At 38.1% G+C, this 18,793-nt stretch overlaps 1 protein-coding gene across 1 annotated transcript in view; it reads right to left on the reverse strand.

The window, feature by feature from the left end:
* The window catches only part of LOC135462946 (U1 small nuclear ribonucleoprotein A-like), a 123,938-nt gene that overhangs the window by 7,298 nt on the left and 97,847 nt on the right, over positions 1-18,793 (reverse strand). Inside the window, exons 2-7 of the mRNA XM_064740268.1 lie at positions 11,351-11,428; positions 10,278-10,331; positions 7,384-7,446; positions 6,146-6,284; positions 4,408-4,559; positions 528-584 (exon numbers count right to left, since the gene is read on the reverse strand). Coding sequence (XP_064596338.1) covers positions 528-584; positions 4,408-4,559; positions 6,146-6,284; positions 7,384-7,446; positions 10,278-10,331; positions 11,351-11,428 — 543 coding nt within the window. The remainder of the gene's footprint in view (positions 1-527; positions 585-4,407; positions 4,560-6,145; positions 6,285-7,383; positions 7,447-10,277; positions 10,332-11,350; positions 11,429-18,793) is intronic.

Genomic DNA, 18,793 nt, shown 5'->3' on the forward strand with positions numbered 1-18,793 from the left:
AATAATTTTCTCTAAACGCAGGCAGAATGAAGATAGATAAAAATACCCAAGAAAAATAGCGAAGTGAAGAAAGTGCCAGCTTACCCGCAGTCCTGTGAGATACGATGGCACGTGATATTGAGCCCATCTCAGGCTGCTCCTGGGAAGAGAGAAAACACCACATAAAAGCTCTGTGATGCTAGAGACATGCAGTATTCATGCTGCCGAAACTGTATTTCACAACCCTTTCTTCAGGTGATAAAATGTCATAAATGTAATTTTTAATACGAGTTTAAAAATGAGATAAATTCGAAGCAGCCATAAATTTTACTGTTTATTCTGGCTTGTCCAGTTTTGGCAGAGAGCAGGAAAATTAGACGCAGATAAAACTCGTTAGTATTTTGTTACGTTGTCAAGAAAAAATGTTGAAAGTTTATGACAGAGTTTTCCCAGGAATTCTGCTAACAGTGTGCTGAGTTTGCTATAAAATGATACATGAACATTCAAGCAAAGTCAACCAATCACACATATCTGGGTTTTGTGAATACCATGGTTACATTTGGTATCGCCAGTTCAGGGTAGGCAGTTATAAATAAAAAAATTCTCTTAAAATACAACACGTTATTATTTTATTTTTATACTATAACACAAAATCACAGGCAGGACATAAAATTTTTCTATGAGAAAGACATGACAAATGTGGCAATAAAGCAGTAAATAATGATATTTTGTAATGAAACAAACATGAGGACTTCAGAGTCGAGACAATTAGTAATGAAACAAACATGAGGACTTCAGAGTCGAGACAATTAGTAATGCACAAAAGCAGATCAGATGTACAAAACATCTACAGAAAACAGTTTATGAAAGTATGATATGGAAAATGACTGAGGAGTCAAAGCCTGGTTCATGGAACTTCATCTTACAAACAGTGATGAACACCTACAAGAATGTAAGAAACAGAGTTAAAACATATAAAGTAGGAGTGAGTGAGTGAGTGCTCGGGTTTAACGTTGTACTTAACAATTTTTCAGTCATATGATGATGAAGGAATCCTTAGAGTGCATGTAATCCTCTTTGTTGCAGGATGGATTTCCATCGCTGTTTTATCTAGTGCTGCTTCACTGAGACACCTTTACGAAGGCAAGTAAGCTGCACCGGCCCGAGCCATTATACTGATACGGGTCAACCAATCGTTGCACTTCCCTTTCATGCTGAACACCAAGTGAGGAAGTTACAACTTTCTCTTGTAAAGTTTTACGTGTGACTCGACCCAGGATTGACCCTGGATCTACCATTCCCGAAGCGGAGCCTCTACTTTTAGGTAGGAGGACAAAATGAATGAATGATTTGTTTGGCTTAGCAAACACTCTTGCAATATTGCATCCATATTGTGGTGCGACCTTAATTGGTTTTTGCAGGGGATATAAAAAACAAAGTAATATCATTTTTAATACAATCTGCTTATGACACCTTACTCAAGTTGTATGGTCTGGTGGAGGATATGAAAATAACGTCTCGGTAAAATCACCGTCCTTCACCAGGTACCTGATAACCCTCCTATCAAAAGCTTGGATGTCAAGATTCCGTCAGTTTCAGCAAAAACGACGCTTCAGCAAAATGAGCCGATTCTTGTTTATTTGCTTTATTATTGTTTATTGTTTTTTTATTTATTGTTTATTGCTGTAGCAAAGTGGTTTGTCTGCATGACAATCTAGGTAGGTTTGCCAGGGCAGGGAGAGGTACAATGTGTTATATTCAACAGGTATACAGACAAAACATATGCAAAAGTTTACTGGGCAGTCTTCAAATGTGCGGAAAGTTAGCTGGGAATAACTGAGGTTTGGATTTTGGGCAGGATGTACATTTCACGACTAAGGACACTTTTCAAGAGTAGGACATTTTGTTATGAGTAAAAAAACCTGCAAATCGCAAGGCTTTGCAATGGCCGACATTAACTCAGACAGCAAATCTACAGGTAACTTCTGGGGATGCGACCGTGTATCTAAACTCTTCGATTCTTTAACTAATAATTCACATCTGCGTGCTATATTGACAAGATGTGAGCAAAGGAGTGCATTACCAAAAAGGGGAGATAATAAATGTGGAACAGACCTAAGAGATCTCTCAAGGCGATATGAAAAACTGTAGTAGCCCTGGAAAAGTGCATCCCACTCCTGACACCAAACTTTTATCAGTCTTTACATTTTACAGAAAGTGATGAATTCTTGTTGACAGAATTTTCCCATAACTGAATGTTTGTGGAGGAATCATAGCTGGCTCAGACGCTAAAAAATGCTGACTCCCTGAAACTGTCGGGTGTTCGAACAATGAAACTGCAAGTTCAAATCCAGCACTCAGTAGCAGCTTTCAGTTATGATTTAGTTTATTTATTTATTTGATTGGTGTTTTACGGCGTACTCAAGAATATTTCACTTGTACGACGACAGCCAGCATTATGGTGGGTGAAAACTGAGCAGAGCCCGGGGAAAGACAAAACGACCATCCGCAGGTTGCTGGCAGACCTTTCAGTTATGAGATTTATCAGTTAGTGAGCTAAGGCTGCTGCACCAGCCAACCCCCTCCCCCCCCCCCCCCCCCCCCCCCCCCATCATTTCCTCTACCTACTAGCCGGATTGCTGTCATGCAAATTGAAAACACTCCTAAGTACAAATTAAACACCATCCACAAAATTTAACCGCAGAGGAAGTTACTGCTAAAACAGAGATGGAGTTAATGCTAAAACAGAGATGGAGTTAATGCTAAAACAGAGATGGAGTTAATGCTAAAACACAGATGGAGAAACAGAATATATAAGTAAATATGCACTCCCAATGACATAAGTGAGTGTATATATCAATGGCACAGATGAAGACCATGAAAATTTCAAAACTAGTGGGGGGAAAAAGAAAGTCAATGCATTATTTATAGTGCTTAGAGGGCAAACACAGAAGAGAAGAAATCGATGTCAGGTTAAGTTAGACAGCAAAATAAATGTACAGATGAACAGAAAAAAGCACAATTGATTTTAAAGAACAAATTTAGAAAAGAAGCTAGGTGATGATAAACCCTCAATATATATATATATATATATATTATATATACATATATATATAATGATACACAGTACAGCCGGATTCCAACCATCAATCGGATACCAACTCTGGTCGGATGGTCCATGTTTCCTAAGCCCATTATACCCCCGCCCTGGCTGGACCCTGATCAAACACACAGTCATGCTCTGCCACACATCTGCGAAATTTGTGTGCATGTAAATATGCTGTGAGCCATCACGATGTTCATGCCAGACAAGAAAGTTTACAGGAAATTGGTTTGTATTTAGCGTTAAAACATTTGATGATGATGATGATGATGATGATGGGCTAATGGTCTGCAGATGGTCACTGGGGGTCAGCATACGATGGCCGGAGGATCGTGTCATGGTATGCATATGAGGATGGATGGTCAGCGTATCTATGCTGACCATGGGCCGACCGTCAGCGTATCCTCTGCCTACAATGGGTGTAGGATTAATGGTTAGGATCTGGCTGTACTGTACAGCAAATGTTCTGGTACAGTCATACAGCAAATGTTCAGGTACAGTCATACAGCAAATGTTCTGGTACAGTCATACAGCAAATGTTCTGGTACAGTCATACAGCAAATGTACAGTCATACAGCAAATGTTCTGGTACAGTCATACAGCAAATGTACAGTCATACAGCAAATGTTCAGGTACAGTCATACAGCAAATGTTCTGGTACAGTCATACAGCAAATGTTCTGGTACAGTCATACAGCAAATGTTCTGGTACAGTCATACAGCAAATGTAGTCATACAGCAAATGTTCTGGTACAGCCATACAGCAAATGTTCTGGTACAGCCATACAGCAAATGTTCTGGTACAGCCATACAACAAATGTTCTGGTACAGCATACAGCAAATGTTCTGGTACAGCCATACAACAAATGTTCTGGTACAGCCATACAGCAAATGTTCTGGTACAGTCATACAGCAAATGTTCTGGTACAGTCCATACAGCAAATGTTCTGGTACAGCCATACAGCAAATGTTCTGGTACAGTCATACAGCAAATGGTCAAGTGAAGATCAGCAGCAAATGTGAAGATACAGATAAACAGCAGGTGTTGTGGTGAATGCAAAATTCACTGGTGAATATACACAGGAAGTTTTCAGGTGAGGACAAACAGTGAACGTTCAGGTATTGGTGATCAACAAATGAAGGTGATAAACATATAAATGAAAATAAGATCAGCAAATAAATGCCTTGGTGAGGAAAGAAGAGCCAACGCACAGGTGGGTTTAATATACAGCAAACAGCAGAGGTGAGTTATGGCACAAACATCCCAGGTGGGCTATACACCTACAGCACAGGTGGTAAATAAAATGCATGAGAACTGACCCTGACGGTAGGCACCTGTGCTAGTGCCGGGTGTTGAAGGAGTGCGGTGTGGTGGTGGAGGGCGGTAGTGGGCGTCAGTTCCGGGTACGCCGCGGCAAATGGGTGGTGGGGCCAGGCTTCAGGTGCCCCCGGGAAAAAGGCAGCACCGGCTAAATCCTCTGGAAATTGAACAGTGACCATTAGACATGAAGGCCATTGGCTGTCGCTTAGGTCATCTGTATATTTATAAAGTAATGAACAAAAATTACAATTTTTTCATCCCTACACCCCTTACCTATTTTATATACTCATATTGAATTCTGAACGCGTAAAAGAAAACATGTTTCAGATAGATTTTAGTTTTGAAATTGGCATTGTCTACAAGTCAAAAATGTCATATTATTTGAAAGGTGTTCATAAAATTTTCCACAAATAAGTTTCATTTTTTTTTTATTATTTGAGGTCCCTAACAACTTCTTCCTAAATATAAACTTTTTAAATAAATTAAATTTTTCATTAAAAATTTTGAATTCTAAGGCAGTTTATCCATGGATCATTCTTCAAATTTCATGAAGCTCAGATATTCCATCTTTTACTTTTCATTAATGAATGAAGAGGACGGCAAATTTTCTATTATTTAAACATTTACATAAGAAGACAGAACAAAACTCTAGGTAAACTGAAGCCCTATTTCAGAATTTGCTATCACACTGTCGTCACTGCTCTGCTTTTACTCTCTGTGTCGAAAATTTCTCAAACTGTCTTCCAAACTATAAAAGTCAGATTTAAGGAAAAGACATGCTAAACTCACTGCCAAAGACTGCATATTTTGTAAATTTATGCTCCAAGTCATCTAGTCTGCGTGTTGTTTAATATGTGTTACTGAATACATTTCAGCTTTCTTCCAGATTTGTTATCCTGCTTGTAAAGTAACTTATCAATGAAATGACGTGACTCGGCATGAAGACAATGGTCTCACATGTCAACAGCTTATACGAGAGTGTTTTTAACATGCTTGCTTAAAACAAAAAGTAGCTGCGAAGACACGAAACATGCTTTTTCATGTTACTGTACAGGACTATCCACTGTAGACATGTAGCAAGGCACACCAACTTGCACAGGTTCATGTCAATGTGCCAGTGCCCACTGGTGGCAGTGGTTGTGTTATCAAAGGGAGGTAAATACCGATGTGCTTTGTGAATAAGTGATGCATTAGACAATGTTAGTTAGTAATCAAAATAACCAGTGTGTTTTAATTCATAGACCAAATGACAGAATTCTTCATAAATCTGTATGGAGGAAGACTTGAGTCCAAAACTGGCCCTACATTGTTCCCAAAAGCTTACATTCGAAAACTTAATCATTTTTACGTCCTCATTAAAAAATATTCAGTCATTTTCATAATCCTGTTCATTTTGTCTTTCTTCCTAAATGACAGCTTGCACTAATGGTCACCTATCCAGAATGACCAATTCAAAAACTCAGCCATGCTAGGTTACTCTGAATTGACATACCTGTCTTAATCAAATTATCTGATCTCTAAAGTCTAAAATTAATTCAGATTTTTGTTAGTTAGCCCTTCCGGGCAGAATTTTAACTGTTGTGATCCAAAATCTACCATGGTTTCTTCTAAACCGACAGGATTCTCTAGTCTTCGAATCACTTTCACATTTTACATTTTTTTATAAAGTTAGCAAACCTGAGTGATTTCATAAGAAGAAGTTGGGAGGAGTGGGGCTGCTTGCTTTGGTTGTTTTGGACTTACGGCCTGTAATGGGGTGTATAAACGTAGGGTGAGGAGCTGCAGGCTGAGGGGACTGCTGCTTAGGCTTCTGAACTTTGGTGTTGCTTTTTGCAAACTCCAACCTCAGTGTTTGAGGTAGATCTGGGTCAAAACGCACTCCCTATAAAAGCAAAACAAAATAGTTATTACTATACACGAACAATTCAAATATCATGCTTCTGTCTGAAGCAAATGCCATTACGAAATTTCATCAAATAAAATTTGTCCTTTTCATTGGTGCACATACCACACTGACAAAAACATCAGTCAAATTGTTCAAATCACACTTCTGACACCAATCAAATTACATTCCCTTATTTCGTCCTTTTCATCGATACTACACCGATAAAGATGTCAGCCATTTAATAATATACATAGTAGTTACGTCCCGCTTTTGACACCAGCCAACTCACATGTACATGTATATCATGTCTACTTCACGCCAAACCATACACACTTCACACACAGAAAATTTTGTGCCATCCAGACTCACATTCTTGATCATCCATAAATGATTTGTTCATTAATAACATTGTCATTATCAAATCACAAAGCTCAAAGCTCATTTTGCAGCTACGTAAGTACTCCCTCGCCAATTATCTCAAGTGTCGCATGATATAACTATCTTTCTTCTTATGCACTGTGAAACACGGCCAAACCACAATATGTTTACTTTATTTATTTATTTGATTGGTGTTTTACGCCGTACTCAAGAATATTTCGCTTATACGACGGTGGCCAGCATTATGGTGGGTGGAAACCGGGCATAGCCCGGGGAAACCCACGACCATCCACAGGTTGCTGTCAGACCTTCCCACTTACGGCCGGAGTGCAATATGTTTACTTTTAACCACCTAAGTTGTATTAAGTGGCTCAAGGCCGAGTGTCCCTCACATGATGAAAATGTGCTTTTCCCTCCTTAAGTCTGAGACTTCATTACAGCTGCCTTAAATGAGACGGCATGCAGACATTATCTACTGGCTGGCTGAAAGCCTGTTCTCATCTGTTTTAATCAAACTCAAACATAAACAAAAGGGATGCAATCACCAACATAATGGGATGTGTCTTATATGCTTGGAAATCTGGCTCACCCACCTATATGTATAGCCCCCACCCCATATTGGGAAATTGCAGACTCTCAGGTTTATTTTTGTTACTACATTTGTTAATGACATTCCATTCAGGTGACAGAGTAGACACTTCGAAGTAGAACTTCCTACCTGTAAATCTTGCTTAGCTGCTTCAGCGGCCACTCGAGACATAAAGGTGACAAATCCAACAGGCTGTAAATAAGAAGGACAAGATGAATGAGTCTGGTACTCTGCTGACCAGGTGGGGCATCAACCTAGAAACTCGTTAAAGACAGGTAACAAATTGCATCCCTAATTTCACTAGGGAATACTGTCAAGTCTCCATGGCATCAAGAGTGCTCTTTACTTTGCAAGAAACTCAGGTGATGAGTTGACATATGTCAATTGAAAAAAAAAAAACAAAAAAAAACACCAACTTCCTCAACGGGCCTACAACCATGTCCATAAAATCAACCGGCTGCAAAACTGTTCTAATGCCATTGAGTTAGGAAAACAAAAAGTGTAATTCCAGAAATATCTTTTGATCAACTTTTCCAAATTTTCCCCGTTTTTGGGATAATTTTGTCTTTTTTTTTGGGGGGGGGGGGGGATACCCACCAGGACATACACTGATTCCATCAAATAATGAAAACAAAAACTAAAGGGATCTTTGTATTACTTAAAACGTACTGCTAAGCAACACTACACACTCAGTGTACATATGCTAACCATCATTAAGAAAGAAAAAAAAAAGTTGACATAAGAAAACTGAATCATATTCAGATGTTTCACATTTCACTGAGGTTAAACAGTTTATTAAAACATCTATGATATTATGACTTGTGTCAAGTGTCAGTTGCTTTTTTTTTTTTTTTTTTAAGGAAATATGCATTTCTAAATCTCCTTCAGGAAACAAAACAATGTGACACAAGTGTAAACAAACAATAATTGAGATTAACAGGGCTCAGTATAAACCGTACTATATTTACTTCCTTGCCACATGATTTTAATTCCCCCTTAATACAATTTTAATGGTTTCTTAGCACTCCTTTGGTCCTACCATGCTCTTACAAATTAGGAAAGTAATTATTATCACTTCAAAGCTCCATAGCACCAGGCTCCTGCTTCCTACCCCAACCCCAATACAAAACTAAAGGCACTTTAGAGTTAAAAATGTTACTTAAATAACTGAAGTTTTGTTTTTGAAAACAAAGTTATACTGTATATATAGTGGTAGACATACATACGTCTCCTTGCTATAATAACTTTTTGTCTGGTATCACAAAAACAGCAGGGGTCAGTATTACAAAAAACAAAAACAAATACACAAAGTCTTAGAGTAGGGCCCGTTAGTTTTATTACCAAGTCATATTTCTCTAATAATGGCTTAAAATATTGATTTATAGCTCTTGTATCCAGTCAAAGTCTTAACAAATCAATGTCAATTTCTAGTGCCCAGTTCTCTCCCCTGTCAAAACATTCAAACAGTGTCTAGCACCTGTTACAACAAGACTTCTGGCCCACTCAAGTCTTTTTAGTGGGCTGTGTTTTCCTCTTTTTTTCTATTAGCAGGTAGCATGATAATGGCATTTTCATTGATTTTTGACAGTTGTTTTGGAATGCTTAGAAAAGTACAACCCAAAAACAAACTAATAACCAAAAACAATATCCAGAAATGTTTTATGTTAAAGGAAAAGTCAGATCAGGTGTATATGAAGTGAGCAGAAATTGTTCACTGATTACTGACTTGGAATGACCTTATTGGGTGACTGCTGATATACAAATGTCTGTTTTGACACATAAATTCAAGAAAAATAATAACTCAACAGTGTACTTGAAATACTCTTCCCTTGTCTACAAAACTTAGCTTAATTACACTTAAAACATTTGTTGCATTTAATAATTTTTTTTTCAAATTGTAAAGTGTTATAAATTTTCAATTTTACAACTGATACTTATGTAATTCCCTCTTTTCCTTTCATGTTTTAAACACATCATTATAAAGTGTGATTTGCCTTTGATACAGATTTAAAAACCAGTTCGAAATGAGCTCACAATAAAAACCTTGTTAATATCTATAAGGATTAATAAATCTTCTGAAAAATTATAATAGTGCTCCTAATTCTTTCTTTTTTTATATTATTAACCTGCATCAGCTCTAAGGTGCCACGGGATTTTAATGTAATTAGTAGAAATTAATGTTACCCACTGCTACTGTCCAAATAACCATAATCAATCATTTGTTGTTAGAGCAAAGTCATCCATGTATCTTCTAAGTCACTCTGTAGCATGTTAAAACTTTTTTTTTATTATTTAAATCACAAAAAATGCAAATCTGCTGCATATTAGACGAACCAGAAAATCATTATTTAAGGAGCAGAAGTGTCCCTCAACTACTTCATCACGTCTGGGACGTGGATGTGTGAGACAAGCTTCCATCTTCTTTAGTCAGTAATTTAAAAAAAAAAAATCACTGTCACATTTCACAGTGGACAATATCAAATGAATTCCCTACACATGGTAATATCACATTCATAACCACAACACATAATTGGTTAATTTGTCAACTGCTTACAAAATCGATAAATTTACTGCAATGTAAGTATGCATCTACCAACAACAACCGAAAATACGATTCTCAAAGGCAAGTCTGTTCATCATGACTCACAAACTGGGGTGGAGTAATCACATTCATGTATCAAAAGAGAGGACTATCAAAGCACTGGACCTTTTTTTTTTTTTTTTGTAGTATTTCAAAAACGACCTCTTTTTTCATCAGTGCTCTGGAACCATCAACATGACACCGGAAATCAAACATCTCAGACTTACATGTACACATCTCTTCTGTCTTGAAATGCAAAATTTTGATCCAAATTTTAGGTCGTGGGATTTGTGGTCCACATTCCCTGGTAAGCCAAAACTCTTGACCATTTCTTTCACGAAAGCAGACAACCATTAAGTTTTCTTTGTCTACATGTGGATCATGATGAACAGTTTTCCCCCTTCCACTGCAATCTAAGTACATATATATGCATTGTACTCACGGAAGTGTTTTTGCCATTTTTATTGGTCACCTTTAAAAGTGAACCTTCGTAGCCCTGGAAACGAGAAAACACACAGTGATGCATGTGCAGGTGATATGACATCGTTGCATGCATGTCATTTAAAAACAGTCATGTGACCATGTTGAATATTCATGAGGTTGATTGTTTTACAACATAGAGACAATGGTTCGGTGACATGTTTTACAAGTGATTGACACACGTGTGGTGAAATTGGTCACGCCTACAATACACAATATTGCCATGATGACCAGTGATCGTTGCCTACATCGTCATGGCAACAGTTACACCTTCTTTACTTACACAATTATTTTTGCCTGGTTTTCCCATAACTTTTAATAACGCGTTTTCATAGCCCTGTAAAGTGGAATTTGGGTGTAGACCATTTGAAAAATCAGAACATTTAGCAATGCACAGTACATGTGTTATTAAAAATGCCTTATCTAGAGTGCTAATGACTTATGAGGTTGAGTGTTCAAATCCGGCAGATCAGAAAATACCCTAGTGCTGCGTCAAGTTCAGCGACAGACAGAAGAACAGATGAACAGACATCATCATACGAAAACAGAAGTATCTCTGAAGTTATGTAGCACATTACGGTGACATTGTAGCCCAACACGATTTATTCAACTATTTGAATAAATAGCCCAACACAATTTGTTCAACTATTTGAATAAATAGCCCAACACGATTTATTCACTGGGCACTGAATCAAATGTTACTATGAACAGAGTAAAGTTTCCATACATCACACACCATTCAAATTTTTTTTTTCCTTTCTCCTGCTTTATTTATTTACATACACTGAAACATCTCCAAATTAATGAAAATGCAGCACAGAAAAGAATGCATTAGATGTTTATTTACAAAAGGAAAAACAAGAAGAAGAAAAAAAGGGGGATTTCACATTTGAAACTGGGAGGGGAAAATTTTAAAAAATGGGACGTAACACACATTAATAAACTGTAGACAGAAAAAATATGAGAATCTCTCTGAGTTTGTTTGTTCCGGGGAGAGAGGGGGGAGGGGGGGGGGGAATTATTAAAATTATTTACCTTGTAAGATCTGAACAACAGGTACAGTTCTCTAGGCTTTGCATCCATAGGCAGACCACTGACAAACAATGTGCGAACCTGGAAAACGAAAGAGGAATTCATGGTTAAAAAATATGTTGATGTAAGATCAAAGTAAATAATGAAAATAGACGACGTATATGTCCATATACCCTAGATATTAAATACAGGGTATTAGAATAGCAGTTTGATGCCTAATTGTGCTGTTGTAGTCGGCTTTATACCAGTCTGAAAGGCAAACTGCCTTTAAAAGGTCCTTTCACATATCATTTTAGTACTGGCTTTAAACCAGTCTGAAAGGCAAACTGACTTTAAAAGCTCGTTTCACTGGCCTTAAACCTGTCTGAAAGGCAAACTGCCTTTGAAAGGTCATTTCACATATCATTTTACTATACTGGTTTTAAACCAGTCTGAAAGGCAAACTGCTTTTAAAAGCTCGTTTCAATGGCCTTAAACCTGTCTGAAAGGCAAACTGCCTTTAAAAGCTCGTTTCACATGTCATTTTACTATACTGGCTTTAAACCAGTCTGAAAGGCAAACTGCTTTTAAAAGCTCGTTTCAATGGCCTTAAACCTGTCTGAAAGGCAAACTGCCTTTAAAAGGTCATTTCACATATCATTTTACTATACTGGTTTTAAACCAGTCTGAAAGGCAAACTGGCTTTTAAATATTGTTTCACACATCATTTTACTACTTGCTTTTTAGAAGTTTGTCAGTGCTTAGTTGTATCTTAAGATTTGGCTGGAGACAATGCTGCTGCTTAGAATAGATATCAGTTCTATTTATAATTATTTGAGGATTTTACAATTTGCACACCATTTTTACAAGAGGGATAAATAAGGCACGTACATTATGCAAAAGTGGTTTTTTGCATGCACAGATGATTTACTGATGAGTATAGATTGGTTTGATTTCACTTGTTCATCATCCTTCACATGTATACTATGGGCATGAAATGTTTCGAAACATGAAAACAGCAAAAAAAAAAAAAAAAAAAAAAAAAAAGATAAAAATCACAGGTGGATATAACTTATACCCTCTATACTTAGCCAAAGAGCCAGGGGGGTACACCAAAATAGGTGGAATAGCCACTTTTTTTTTTTTCCAAATTCCTGGCGAAGTTGTTCAAAGAAATCGGAGTGCTATGCAATCTGAAGAAAATGTCACTGACAAAAAAAAAACTCTGAATCATGTTCGGTTAAATTAATGCTTAGTCTTGCTGGAGGCCATGCTGCATTGCAAGACAGATTAACTGATTAAAGTAACAGCAGATTACGTGAGGAGTAAGCATACTTGATGGAAGAGCCATCCTCCTCATTGTCTAATTGCTGATCTTGGCATGAGGCTTGAGTAAATACAGGACGATTCACCCAATTAAATTGGCATTAGATCGCAGATTCAATAGTTTCATTACGCGATTGGCCGAAATCAGTTTAGTGCTTTCCACCATGGGAAGCTCCAGCATAACACGATTTAATTAGGCGGCGACGAGAGCTGGCGGCATTCCCCGCCATCGTCAGCTCATGAATGCTTGCAAAGTTCTTTTGAGTCAACGTTCAATGGTTAATTCCAAAATCTTGAGCCCAGAGCGTGTTTTGTTCCGGGTATCCTGGAAAAAGAGGACTTTGTGAAGCTACGCCTAGACAATCAACCTTAAATCGCTTCAGTTGCAAATAGAAATCGTTCTGCTAATGTTGTACTATAACTTTAATCAATAATTTTGGTATGGGTTCAGACTGGAAGGTCTACGATACAGTGACACAATCTCAAAAATTATTCTTACCGGCATGCATAATCAAAAAACCACATATGTATTCAAATATGTGTCCAATTTGAGCAAAAAAATCCAGCGCAAATAATACGATGGCTATAATTTATGATTCAATTCAATTTCTGCAAAAGTCTTGTTTTATTTCTGATGCTTCAAACATGTTGATGTTCACACAAAACCTGCGTCAAAATTTTCATTAATGAACAACGATGTGTGCAATGTGATCATTTGTCCCATCAAAGAAAATGTAGTCATTAGGTTAATTCAGCTGGGCTTTCATTTAGAATTAGAGAAGGAGGTCAGAGTTCAAAAGTAGGAGGCTGAATTGAAAGTAATTACGCCACGATTACTAAATAAATAGAAACAATATTCATAGTAGGCGGCTACATGGATGGCTGTCGACAGGTACCTGCAGCCTGCTACGGGGATGGCAGTAGATAACTACATGTACCTGCAGCCTGATACGGGGATGGCAGTAGACAGCTGTCTGCAGCCTGCTACGGGGATGGCAGTAGACAACTGCCTGTAGCCTGCTACGGGGATGGCAGTAGGCAACTGCCTGCAGCCTGCCATGGGGATGGCAGTAGATAACTGCCTGCAGCCTGCTACGGGGATGGCAGTAGACAGCTGTCTGCAGCCTGCTACTGGGATGGCAGCAGACAACTGTTCACAGCTTGGTATTTGCCCTTTTTGAACACCCTGCAACAGTGTATTAAAGATTCCTTGGAAAGCCAACTAATCACTGCATTGTTGGGATATTCTGTGTACATAAGCTATAAAAATGTTTGTGTATCTCCCAAAATATATTCATATCAACTGTCAAAACATTGGCTTAATCCATCAGGCTATCATTTTTCATATATGCATAACAAACATCACTGGAGTAAATCTACGCACATCATGAAGGTCCACAAAAACAGTTATTGTTTGCTTAGTTTTATTACCATTACCATGGGGCTGAAATAGCATTACCATGGGGATGAAATACAGCCAATTGCTCGACATTTAGGATTGTATTAGCCTTAAAGACTGAAAATATGGGTTAGAACGGAAAATGCCAGCGGCCAAATCACATATGTCACACAGCCTGAAAATATAGACAACATGGGTCATAGTTATTCTCTTTGAAGTCAACTGTCTACACTGTCGTGATTTATGCTGAATTTTTGATCATAAGAACTTTGTGGCCATCTTTGTGGTGCTAGAAGGTATGCCAGCTTGCTGGTTCCAGTGTATCGCCCCTATCAGCATAAATGTACACATAGCCCATCCTTCTGTCATATACCTTGGGGGCAATGTCAGTTTGAATGGGAAATGTGTGTACATTTGTAAAGAGGAAAAACAAAGTCCCTACTAGAACTTGGAGATTTCACATTAACAGGCTTATCCAAGGCTTATCAATTCAGGCCCAAAATTCATATTTTCCAAGCTAATTAATTACAATCTGTTCAAGTCTACACATGTTCAAGCTATAGCATATAAAATTACCTTAAAGTAGTTTAATTTTCATTCTTTCACATAATTTACACATCATACTGGGTATTAAGCAATTTAAAAGATGATGGAAAAAATATTTCTCTAAGAAACTCAGATTACTATACACAGTAGTTCACACTGATTCTGTTGTCTCTACTTCCAAGCCTTTCCAAGTTTTTCAAGGATTTCCAAGTTTTTCAAGGATTTCCAAGTTTTTTCAAGGATTTCCAAGTTTTTCAAAAATGTCAAGGTTTTTCAAGGATTTCCTAGTTTTTCAAAAATTTCAAGGTTTTTCAAGGATTTCCAAGTTTTTCCAAGGACTTCAAGACCCCATACGAACCATGCTTGTGTAACCTGTGAATAGCTGTATGTCTTCTTTTTAGCACAATTAAGACATACTGTAACAGTAAATGGCACATATGAAAGGTCACCAACACTTCTCCTTTCTTTTGCAGCTGATTAAAAATGCAGATCTTACTTAATTCAATATAGTGTCTGTGGTTTGCATGTATTTAATAAGGCACACAGTGACTGGACTACAAAAATCCCATAAACACATAACTTTAATCTGTACTCCCATGTTTATTGGAAGTTATTTGTTTTGAATGCATATTTAATGGTATATGGTAAAAAGCTCTGAAATCTAAATGCAATCTGTCTTTTTGTAAATGCTGAAATTGTCCTAAACTTAATTATTTGTTTATCTGATTTGATCAGTGTTTTACACTGTACTCAAGAATATTTCACTTATACGAAGGCGGTCAGCATTGTGGTGGGAGGAAACCGCGCAGAGCCCAGGGGAAACCCACGTCCATCCGCAGGTTGCTGGCAGACCTTCCCACTTACAGCCGAAACTGTCCTCAAAGCAGTCAGTTAAATACAGCTTTTGAAAACTGATTTACAGCAGTGTACAGCTGCATACTAAGGGATTTTCAAAAGGACTATATACTGACACCTGCGTCTAGCCAAGGAAAGTTGTCATCTATTGAGTGAACCGGTGATATGTGGCTAACAATATGATATAGCCCGCCACGCTCTTGGCAGCCAGCAATGTGATTCACAAGTATCTGAGGCTACTCAATAATGTTACATTTTGCAATCTATGAAATACGGTAATATTTGGCCTCTTAAAGTGGTGGCATGGCGCTCGGTATCTCGGCAATGTTTGGACGCAGAGAGCAGGAATGAACACTAGCCCTCATCAACGACAGTTTATTAACATCTCCTTCACTGTACGCACTCTGGCAAAACTGGCCAATCAATAACGCAGAGCTGTCTCCAAGGTTGGCATGGCAACCAAGATGGCTGCCATAAGCCAGACATCAGAGTCTATTTCTAGAAATATTTCCATCAATAAAGCATGTATCAACTCAACCCACTTGCTCTGCTACTACCACAGTTTATGGTGAATAATCGGACTTCTATGATTATTATGAACCTGATGTGCCAGTGTTACATGTGCGTGTGTACGTGGGAAGGTCTGCCAGCAACTTGTGTATGGCCGTGGGTTTCCCCGCGGGCTATGCCCGGTTTCCTCCCACCATAATGATAGCCACCGTCATATAAGTGAAATATTCTTGAGTACGGTGTAAAACATCAATCAAATAAATAAATAGTTTGGTATTTCAAAATGTTCTTTCTAAAGCACACATTAAAGACCTAATTTTCCAGACAAGAAATTAATCAGACTTTATAAAAAAAATCTTATTTGGCCCTACAAGGTGAGAGAAACAATGAGAACCAAGGAAAATACATGATTCGACAAATGCTCATCTTCAGGTGAAATCCACTACCTGTAAACCCGAGTCTACCAGTAGTGCATATATGATCACACAACTGTAAACGGCAGTCTACCAGTAGTGCATATATGATCACACAACTGTAAACGGGAGTCTACCAGTAGTGCATATATGATCACACAACTGTAAACGGGAGTCTACCAGTATTGCATATATCATCACACAACTGTAAACCAGAGTCTACCAGTAGTGCATACATGATCACACAGCTGCAAACCGAAGTCTACCAGTAGTGCATATATGATCACACAACTGTAAACCAGAGTCTACCAGTAGTGCATATATGATCACATAGCTGTAAACCGAAGTCTACCAGTAGTGCATATATGATCACACAACTGTAAACCAAGGTCTACCAGTAGTGCAGATATGATCACACAACTGTAAACCGGGGTCTACCAGTAGTGCATATATGATCACACAGCTGTAAACCGGAGTCTACCAGTAGTGCATATATGATCACACAACTGTAAACCAGAGTATACCAGTATTGCATATATCATCACACAACTGTAAACCGGAGTCCACCAGTAGTGCATATATGATCACAACTGAAAACCGAACTCTACCAGTAGTGCATATATGATCACACAACTGTAAACCAGAGTCTACCAGTTGTACATATATGATCAATAAACATAAAAATACCGACATATATATAGACATGTCAGATTTGATCTCCATAGTGCATCTCTATTGTTCTGGTACGCAGAATCCTCCTATTCTTGTTTGTTAAAGAGAATGTCCAACACTGGCTCGCTATATATAAATACCAAATAAAGGTGAAAAAAGGACTGGTATGAATGCGAAATATTTATTTATCTGATTGCTGTTTGCTACGCCATACTCTTCCACATGTAAATCGCCTAATGCATTCAGCCTGTACACTTGTGCCCTGTCTTCCATATTTATGTATTCATTTACCTGATTGGTGTTTTACGCCGTACTCCGGAATATTTCACTTATACGACGACGACCAGAATTGCATTGGGATGAAACCGGGCACAGCCCTGGGGAAACCCACGACCATCCGCAGGTTGCTGTCAGACCTTCCCACTTACGGTCAAAGATGAATAAACCAGCATTTACCAACACACCTCAAAACAACTGTCTGGGATTAATTGACAGAATTTAGCAATATAAGTATTTTAGTTATGGTTGGAATTTTAGGTCAGGTACAGTTGATTTGATTTTGCCAAAGGTCATTATGTAACTAAGCCAGTACACCCATGAAGATCTTTGTTTTCTCAATTCTCCCTACATGTTGCTCTGACATTTACTAAGATATCTGCTCCCACACATGTATAGAGCCAGTCTTCTAAAATGAACAGCTAATACAGTGTTTAAAGATTTTCTTGTCTGAGCCAGAACAAAAAAAAACAACTACAAAATCGGCGTCAGGCAGGCCTGATAAAAAATATCGCCTACATGTATCTGAAGAGGCAGATTCCTCGAGCTAATATCTGAAAACTCAATCCTCAGCAGCGAAAAAAAAAAAATGCTGAAAAACGAAATGACAAGCAAATGATACACCACCCAGACATTCACGACAGAGGTAACCCTCGCTAAAGTGTCCGTTATTTGACAAGGTGGGTCATTGCTCAATGTCCGTCGTCATTATTCGTTTATAATCAAGCCTGGCATGAGCTGTGATGTTAACAGCCTAAACACATGCTGTTACTGCAGGAGACCACCAAATTATGTCTTCACGTGAAGATGTATGACCGTTTGACAGCACATGCGAGAAGCAGATCTTAGCAAATGACTGGCAAATTGCAACGTTGATACTCGATGATGTTTGAGCCGGTGACAGGTCAGAAATGCTGAATTTAAAATCAAGTCGACGTTTATTTGGTGGCATATCTGTAGAACTGTACCCGTGGAAGTAGAATTCAGCAGCGCCCACTTAAACCCCCTCGGCAAAGTATACGTACTCCTTTGATGACACAATGGATGAATTGAGGAACAGGACTCTGCATTTCTGTCCGTTCCATCAATGCAAAATAATCCTTTAAAATCGTTGATCGCAGTCAGCATGGTTAATTAGTTTGCACACGAGATAATACTTTAATGTTATTAGTAATTCCTACATGCCTAATTGGCATAAACAAACATGTTGGTGAACTAAAACATTATACTGAATTTGCTCTTAACTATTTTAGCTTACTAATGCGAAGAGCAGAATGAGCCAATGCTTTAAAAGCTCTTAGCATGAACACAGCCTGGGTTTGAACCCACAACTAGGTGCAATAAATTACAAGCTAAAGATATGCACCAAATTGGGTTTAACTGCATACAAATTCTAATGTGAACCACTGGGGGATCTTTTATAGCATACATTCCAAATTTGCAACCATATAATCTGGCAGCTGTATAAAA

This window comes from Liolophura sinensis, chromosome 2 (genome assembly GCF_032854445.1).
Source record: "Liolophura sinensis isolate JHLJ2023 chromosome 2, CUHK_Ljap_v2, whole genome shotgun sequence".
Taxonomy (NCBI): domain Eukaryota; kingdom Metazoa; phylum Mollusca; class Polyplacophora; order Chitonida; family Chitonidae; genus Liolophura; species Liolophura sinensis.